We start from the raw sequence: 9,239 nt of genomic DNA, 5'->3' as shown, positions 1-9,239 counted from the left end.
GTGGAGACAAAACCCACTCATATTTTTCATTTTTGAAGCTATCACAACAACAAACATCAACTAATTGTTAAATAATGTCACATCCACTTGAGTTTCAGGTTTTTTTTTTTTTTTTTTGGTCAAATCTGAATTAAGGCATTACTTCTGCTGATGGAGCCCAAAGTGATGTGAGGGCTTTAAGGCTGTGCCAGTTGATAGCTTTGAGCAGAAAGATGAGGGAGATGAAGAACAATAATATTTTAGTTTTAAAAATCTTAAAGTAAACAGCTGTTAGGTCTAGTCTCAGTTTATAATAAACTTGCTATTATAATAATAATAATAATAATGGTTTCAAATTTTGGCACAAGGCCAGCAATTTTGGGGAAGGGGGCTAAGTCAATTGCAGACCCCAGTGCATAACTGGTACCTATTTCATTGACCCTCAAAGGATAAAAGGCAAAGTTGACCTCGGCGGAATTTAAACTCAGCACGTAAAGACATACGAAATGCTGCTAAAGACACACTAATGTGCTAACGATTCTACCAGCTCAACCATCTTAACAATAATAATAATAATGGTTTCAAATTTTGGCAAGCCAACCACAATGTTTAACTGGAACTTTATTTTATCCACTCTGAAAGGATAAAAAGCAAAGTTGACCCAGGGTTGACTTTTGAACCCTAAATATAAAAACAGAAGGAATGCTGCTGAACATTTCTGCTAGGTCCCAGCCTTTATTTCCAATAATAATAATAATAATTCTACTATAGGTACAAGCCCAAAACTTTGGAGGCAGAGGATTAAACAATTACATCAAATCCCCAGTGTTTAACTGGTACTTGCCTTTCATTCCTCCAGGGGTTGATAAAACAAAGTTGACCATGGCAGAATTTGAACTCAGAATGTCAAGACCTAAAAGAAATGACGCTGAGCATTTTCCCCAGCATACTAACAATTATAAACTTGTTGACGAGGTTAACAGGCTCTTGTTGGCCAGATTAATCCAGAATTAATGCTAGAAAGAGAAGTAAATAGTCAACAATTTAAAGTTTAGAGAAGTTTTCAGATTACGAAAACTTACTCAAGAGAGCTTTGTTCCAGCCATTAAATTTTTAACAAAATCGGCAATGGAATTGGGGTGAGGGTGTTTGTATGTGGGGGGAAAAAATCATTTAGGTTTAACTCCTTTCGTTACTGTATTTATTTTGAGATGATCTGTGTTTCTTTCAATTAATTTGAAATATAACAAAGAATTTAGTAAAATAATTTAGTTATCATTAAGCTAGTGTTAGGAACATAAATTGTGACTAAGGTTTGGTGGAAGAATTTAATTCAAAACTTATGAAAACAAGACACTTATACAACAGAGCCAGAACCGGTTTCAGCCGGATTGGTAACAAAAGGGTTAATTTAATCTGTTGGCTTAAACCTAGGATCTTATTTGATGTGGACTCCATTCATTGATTTAGCTCAGTAACTACATCTTAATGTAACACTAGATAGCTGTGCAACTTAAAGATCTATATATATCATTTAAGGTGTACTCAGTTAGGAATGTATTGGAGTACAAAATAATGCTTATTCACCCTTAGAATTACCAAATAGCCAGTAGTATTATGGTATACTTCCAATTCTAGGCTTAGGCATTCATCGTGTGTGAAAATAATGTTTACTAGATTGAAAAGAGCCAGTTGGATGTTTTAGCATCAAAGTCTAAGATTTACTTACAGGGATAGTGATTATATGTCACCTGAAGAGGTACAACTGGATCCTATTATACAGGTAAACCGTTGCTTAATTTAAATCTTGTATACATGTGGATCTATGTTGTATCAAAACACATGTAGTGTTTATTAAATAGCTGTTTAAATGTACCCCCTTCTTCTTGACTCTATATACATATAAATATATTGATTTCAAATTTTGGCAGAAGGCCAGAAATTTTAGGGGAGGGGGGGGGGGGGTAAGTTGATTACATCAATCCCAGTGTTCAATTGGTATTTATTTTATTGACCTCAAAAGGATGAAAGGCAAAGTTGACCTCAGTAGAATTTGAACTCAGAACATAAACACAGGTGAAATGCAGTTAAGCTTTTTACCTGGCGTGCTAACGATTCTGCCAATTTGCTGACTTATTTATTAATGGTTGTTTTTATGTGAGGGTTACAGAAAAAAAAAAGCTAAATTGAAGGATCACTCCAATGCCTTTCAGTAGAATAATATATTTATTCCTGTTTTTTTTTTCTTTTAATACAAGGAAAACGGTTAATAGTTACTATGACAGTCTGATGAAGGCTACATTAACTGAAACTTCGAAGTTACTGTCAACCTTTTCCTTGTAAAAATAACATAGATATAGAAAACCAGAATTCTCTGAAGAAATAACTGCAGAAACAGTAAGAGGAAAAAAAAAAAATTAATAAATAGAATGAGACATTCTAAGAGAATAGAATTCAAAGAATTTAGAACAATTAATGTTCTTAAAAATGTTATCCTTTTAATGTCCCTTTAAAATGTTATCCCCTGAAAATATTGAAAAAACAAACATCCCTTCTTTCATGGAAACTGTTATCAGGCGTAAAGTGACCATAGATGAGTGAAGAACTCTTAGAAAACAAAAGTTTGCGACACAGGTTCAATTCTTGAGTGAACCAATAACATTTGTTAGATGAGGGAGGGAGGGAGAGAGAAGAGGCATTTAAATTTTAATTTATATTGCATTGGACCAGTCACTGGCTCACTGTATTTCCAATGACAGTGAGAGTGACACGGGAGTGTTAACTTGATGCAGAACAAATATAACAAAGGATTGTTGAGAAGAACTTTTTAAAAATTTTCTTTTTTTAGTTTTCTCAATGTCTATATCCTTTATCAATACACACTCTTGTACATACATACATACACACACACACACTACAAATGTTAAATTAAGGTTATTATTTTAAAGCAAGTTTAATCTTAAACAGAACATTTGTTGATGGTGTGACCACATACAGAGAATAGTCAAATTTATCGTGAAGATCTAGTTGAGTGGGACTTCACTCACACTCTCTGATTGTCTATATAAATACACACACACACACACACATCTGTCCAGTACCAAATGTTGGAGAAAAAAAAACTACTTAATACCATTGTAGAAATTAATGTTACAGTTTACTCAAGTCAGTCTCCAGCTACTCTTAGTTCCAGAACATGTCTGAAGACCCCTGTGTGTCCCCAAGTGAAACTTGGAGACTGACTCAATCAAAATAAAGCATTAACATTTATATAATAACCTCCACACACATGCACATACATACCTAAGCATGTGCCATGGTTACGAAGGCTGTGGTGGGAGTCACAAGCTAAGGCGCCACAGGATGCCAGCTTCTTAATGATGCCACCAAAACCAGCACAAAAGACATAATATATTACTTATATACACTTCACAACATGCTCAGGTAGAAGAGGTTCCCCTCATCAGCAGAGTTGGAGGGTCTTTGGCCTGGTGCTCCGTCGGTTATGACAAGTGTTCCTGTTGATACGATCAACGGAACAGCCTGCTTGTGCAGTTAACATGCAAGTACTCCAGACACACGTATCCTAAGCATAGATGTGACATAGCTGGCCCCTTTGGATTACAGGTACCACTCACTTTTGCCAGCTGGGTGTACTGGAGCAACATGAAATAAAGTGTCTTGCTCAAGGACACAACACACCACTGGGAATTGAACTTACAATCACAAGTTGAATACTCTAACCACTGAGCCATACTCCTCTCATGGATATAAAAAGAGGCCCTATTCTTCTCAATGTGTATGGATTAGATTATCAAAGGGAGGGCACAGTAATGATGTAAGCACCACCATCACCACCACTAACAACAGAAATTACCAAGTGGTTGATGAAGAAATGATGATAACAAAGAGGTTGGACACTGGCAATGTCCTGCAACTCTAATAAAGCTGGGAATTCACATGCAGCCATGTTGGAACATGGACAACAATTAATTCTTACACCAACCAACAGCATTTATTAACAAAAGCAAAAAATATTTCACAATGGCTGCAAAATAACAACACACACACACACTTATAAATACGTATGTTTGTATATGCATACACATAGGTATGAAAATAAATATGTAGAAATGTACATACATATACAATGTGTGTGTGTATAGATATATATGTGTGCATACCTGTATATACAGGGTGTCCACAAAGTCTGGGTACATGGGGATTAACACATTAAGAAATTATTATTTCTTATATTTAATAATATTCAAATATTATTAGATATTTATTTAAATATTATTTCTTATATTTAAAAAGAAATATATTTTTTATATATAATATTATTTCTTATATTTAATTGTTTATGTTATGATTTTATTTACTCCATGTACCCAGACTTTGTGGACACCCTGTAGATACACATATGCTTATATGTGTGTGCATGTATATATATATATATATATATATATATATGTATCTATAAAATTTAAAAACAAAACATACCGGTGTAACAGAACAGGTAACAAACGTGCTGATTGGTTGCTGATTGCCTACAGGTGAAAGCTGGTAGTGAAACTGTGCAGCAACTAGAGAAAGGTGCATTTAGCATATGCAGTAAGAGTAAAGAACAAGAAAAAAAGGCGGGGGGAGAAAGGAGGGAAAGAAAGAAGCAACTATTAAGAGTTCCAACCATCCGTGGCAGTTTCTTAATGTTTGCCAATCAACAGGTAAGATAACAGGTGTGAAAACAGTTAATCCATAAATAACATGTTTAAAGAATGGCACTTTCTAGTAGTTAGTTACCGAAACTACCAAGAACAACAACAACAATAACAACAACGTTGTTTGATATTCCAGTTTATGTCGGGTTTTGACAAACTGGTTCCAACAATTGAGAAAATACAAGATTTGGTTAACAAAAACATAACAGAAATGGAGGGAAAAAAATAAAATAAAGAGGGTTAAAAAATGGTCAACCTTTTAGCATTTAGATTACTTTGTCAAATGTAATGCTTAATTTATTCATATTGCTTTGAATTAACCATGAATTCCCCCCTTGCTGTGAGAGGCCAGATCTGGTCAGTTTGAACATGAAACATGTAGAATATTTTGGCCAGATTATGGCCAGTTAAAATGCTGAAGGGTTGAATAATTGTGGGAGATATGTCAATTAGGGTTTAGTAGAGAAATGTGAGCTAATGAAGTAATTAAGAGAGCGAGAGAGAGAGCTGACTAATTTAACAAATCTAACAGTGCAATTTGAGAGTCAAGAGAGATAAGTTTCGAAGAATTTGATTGTTTTCCAGAGATTTGAATCAAGGCAAGCATTGTAGTTGTAGAATTAGTGAGAGGTCAAAGGTGACCCAGATCTAATTAAAGGTTTTGGCACTGATACCAGTCATTAAATGAGGGATAGGTTTTTTTTTTTGTTTTTTTCTTTATATTTTGTAACAAGTTGCGATTAAAGACAGAAGACGGCAGCTAAAAGACTTTGATGGATTGTGGGAAAAAAAAAAATTTATTAACCAACAATTTTTGAAATGTTTTGTCATTTAAAATGACAAAATTACTATTTTTTTTTTTTTAAATATCAATAAACATTCTTTCTAACACAGAATAAGAAAATAAAATTAATTTTGACATCTTTTTTGTTTGTTTTAGATTCAACTGTTGTTATTAATATCATCATCATTATTATTATCGTCGTTATTCTCTTATTTCTGAAAACTTCACAGCTTTCTTTAAAAAGTCACAAATTTTGTTTTGTTAGATTTCATACTGTATAAAAAAGAGAATTAATAAATAACTTAAAAAAAAAAAAAAAAATCAGTCACTTACCGTGAGAGAAAATATTTAAAATTACAACCATTTTTTTTTTTGTTTTACCTTCAAACTTTGTTTGTTTCAGAAAAAAAAAGAAAGAGTTTATAAGACAAAGCACAAAATCCAGGCTACTTTGATGCAGTCTGAGAGATTGTGAAGTTGCTGGAGAAACGAAGAAAGAACTGAAGATGTCTGCAAATAGGGAAGGAAGCTTGTACCACTTGGAACAAGCAGAATATTTGTTGGGGGAAATTTTGGTAGAGGAAAGAGAGAAAGAAACATACACAAGTTCTCCCTGCATCACACAAGTTTTGCATTCATGAAAATCTGTAACATGTGGTTTGCTTGTGTGTGTGTGTGAGTTTGTTGTTGAAGCAAGTTTAAGAATAACAATGCACCAACATGGAGAGTAGTGATAGGAGAGTGTTGTAGTTTGCTTGAAGCATTGTGTATTGTTTATAAAGAATAACAAATTTTGAATGGTACAACAATGCACTATAATACAAAAAATGGACTATATACCAGTTGTAATTTAGTTATCCATAGGCGCAGGAGTGGCTGTGTGGTAAGTAGCTTGCTTACCAACCACATGGTTCCGGGTTCATTCCCACTGCGTGGCACCTTGGGCAAGTGTCTTCTACTATAGCCACGGGCTGACCAAAGCCTTGTGAGTGGATTTGGTAGATGGAAACTGAAAGAAGCTGGTCATATATATGTATATATATATATATATATATATATATATGTATGTATGTATGTGTGTGTATATGTTTGTGTGTCTGTGTTTGTCTCCCCCCCAACATCGCTTGACAACCAATGGTGGTGTGTTTACGGCCCCGTAACTTAGCGGTTCGGCAAAAAGAGACCGATAGAATAAGTACGAGGCTTCCAAAGAATAAGTCCTGGGGTTCGATTTGCTCGACTAAAAGACGGTGCTCCAGCATGGGCGCAGTCAAAATGACTGAAACAAGTAAAAGAGTAAAAGAGTACAGTCAAGGAATTGTATTCCGAAATATCATCGGACTATGGATAACTAAATTACAACTGGTATATAGTCTATTTTTTGTATTATAGTGCATTGTTGTACCATTCAAAGCTTTCTATTCTTTATGGAGAGTAGTGTCAAATATATTGTAACACTCATACTGACTGAGACTTTGAAGTTTGCCTGAAAGTGTACTTAACAGGCCAAACAAGCCCTCAGGCAAAATTTATAAGTCCTAGACTAGACAACAGAAATTTTATACCATCACACACACACACACACACACACACACACACACACGCACACACACACACACACAGCAGACTCTGATGATCTGTTGGGTTTTCAGCATCCAATTGCAAGGGAACACCCAAGCAGAGAGATTGCAAATAACCACAATGGTGAAACATATGTAGGGAACAAATGATGTCAGCTTGTGTGTGCGTGTACATAAAATAGTATCCTGTATGTATTAATGTGTATATACCAGAGAAAGCTGGAAAATTGTGGTGTTTGCCTTGAGAAAGCATTTCATGAATACAAGATACTTTCTTGAGATGAATATCACAGTTTTTGGGGTTTCTACAGTATATATACATTAAGTAAGATATACAGAATGCTACTTTGAACTGAGACTCCTTCCATAACTAATAACAAATACATACATGTGTGTGTATGGCTAGATACTCAGAAACAACGGGGTGGGGTGGGGTTGGTGTGGGGAGACAGAAAGAAGAGAAGTGTTCAAGTAAATAAGTAGGTGGCGCTGAAGTAGTTTATAGCTAAAGGGAGGAGATGAAAAGAAGACAAGATAGATGGAGATGGAGAAAGAAATCAAAACTGCTGAGAGAGAGAGAGAGACAGAGAGAGAGAGAGACACACACACACACACACACACACACACACACAGAAAAAAGAAGGCGAGATGTAACAGATATGAAAACCGAATCCTGAAGACGACAATCCAAAAGACAAAGACAGGATTATTGCTTGTTGTCCTCCTGGTGTTTCGTCTTCTGGAATATGGTAAATATCTCAGTGAAAAAAACAAAAAAAAAACATGAAACACAAAACAAGGTAACAGACATTTTCTGCTGTCAATTTTAAACAGGTTTCTAAGAATTTAACACACAGCAGACAACCATTGTTCCTCAGGCAGTTCCAGTTTTTGCTTTAACAAAAACAACAATAATAATAACAACAAATTCAGGAACATTCAATATCTAGTGAAAGCAAGATTCTTCATAGAAGCATGGACAGTTGGCAAGTCAGAAGATTTTTTTCTCCAATATATGTGTGTGTGTGTGTGTGTGTGTGTATGTATACATGCATACACATATATATACACACACATAAATGTATATATATATATATATACATATATATATGAATGCATATGTGCATTATGTATAACAATATGCATATATCTATATATAGCTATATATGTGTATGCAAATTTATGCATGTACATATGTATATGTACATAAATGTTTTCATGTGTGTGTGTGTGTGTGTGTGTGTGTATATGTATAGACACATATGTACACATATATACACACAAATATGCATGTATGTATATATGTATATATATATATATAAAATTATAAATACACAAAATACAAAACTTCTTTGGTACTCAAAGAAAACTTTTTCCTTTTTACAATACAGTAAAATCATGTTTGTTTGTTTGTTTTTTTAAAAAAAAGTTTTTATATTTCACCAAAATTTGAAAAAAAAAAAAAAACCCAATTAAAAATGTCTGTTTTTTTTTTTTCATCTCAAATTTTACCCGGCTTAGCTGGATGGCATATGGCATCAGATTTGGTACTTTCTTTGTAACATTTCGAACATAAAGAATTTCTGTCAAGGCTTCCATAGAACTCGCATCCTTTCGTCAGGCAATGAATTGGCGTATTGGCGCCGTCCACCCCAGACACATACAACAGGTTGGCTTTGTTTGCGCAATCCATAACCGTTTCGGCCTGATTTAAGTTATTTTTCTTAAAACTCAGGTAGTCCACGTTGTCATAGTCAGGAGATGGTGTACGACAGCAGGGTTGGTTGTTGTTGACCACGATCGGCAAACCCCTCTCGTTCAACGCTAGTTGAGGCTGGATTGGTGTAAACTCACACGACGAAGAAACAGTAGCATTACTTGTAGCCGCAGTGGTACTATTAGTGACTGTAGTAGTTGCGACAGATGTAGATGTGGTAGTAGAGGCAATAATAGTGACATCTTCATGTGAAGGTATGTTAGTCGACAACTGTTTCATCTCGCTGTTGAGGTCTGCATCCACGTCTTCTCCGCCGTAACTATTGGTGCCGCCGCCGCCAGCCAAGAATTCCAGTGAAGAGGGACGTTGCTTGCCGAATGTTGCAGGCAGAGTCTGGGAGCCGCACAGCTGCTCAGGCACACCCCTCGTTACCATGCCAACACTGGTTGTGGGAATAG

The 9,239-nt window shown here is 35.1% G+C and overlaps 1 protein-coding gene across 6 annotated transcripts in view; it reads right to left on the bottom strand.

The window, feature by feature from the left end:
- Positions 1-6,720: 6,720 nt before the first annotated feature.
- The window catches only part of LOC106883172 (uncharacterized), a 145,143-nt gene continuing 142,624 nt past the window's right edge, over positions 6,721-9,239 (bottom strand). For all 6 annotated transcript variants that reach the window (XM_089339760.1, XM_089339764.1, XM_089339759.1 and 3 more), the window contains one exon: positions 6,721-9,239. This exon is cut by the window's right edge and continues 966 nt beyond it. In XM_089339760.1, coding sequence (XP_089195886.1) covers positions 8,566-9,239 — 674 coding nt within the window. In that variant the 3' untranslated portion in view covers positions 6,721-8,565.

Source organism: Octopus bimaculoides, chromosome 22 (genome assembly GCF_046866305.1).
Source record: "Octopus bimaculoides isolate indiv1 chromosome 22, ASM4686630v1, whole genome shotgun sequence".
Classification (NCBI taxonomy): Eukaryota; Metazoa; Mollusca; class Cephalopoda; order Octopoda; family Octopodidae; genus Octopus; species Octopus bimaculoides.
This window is presented reverse-complemented; position numbering and strand designations above follow the sequence as displayed.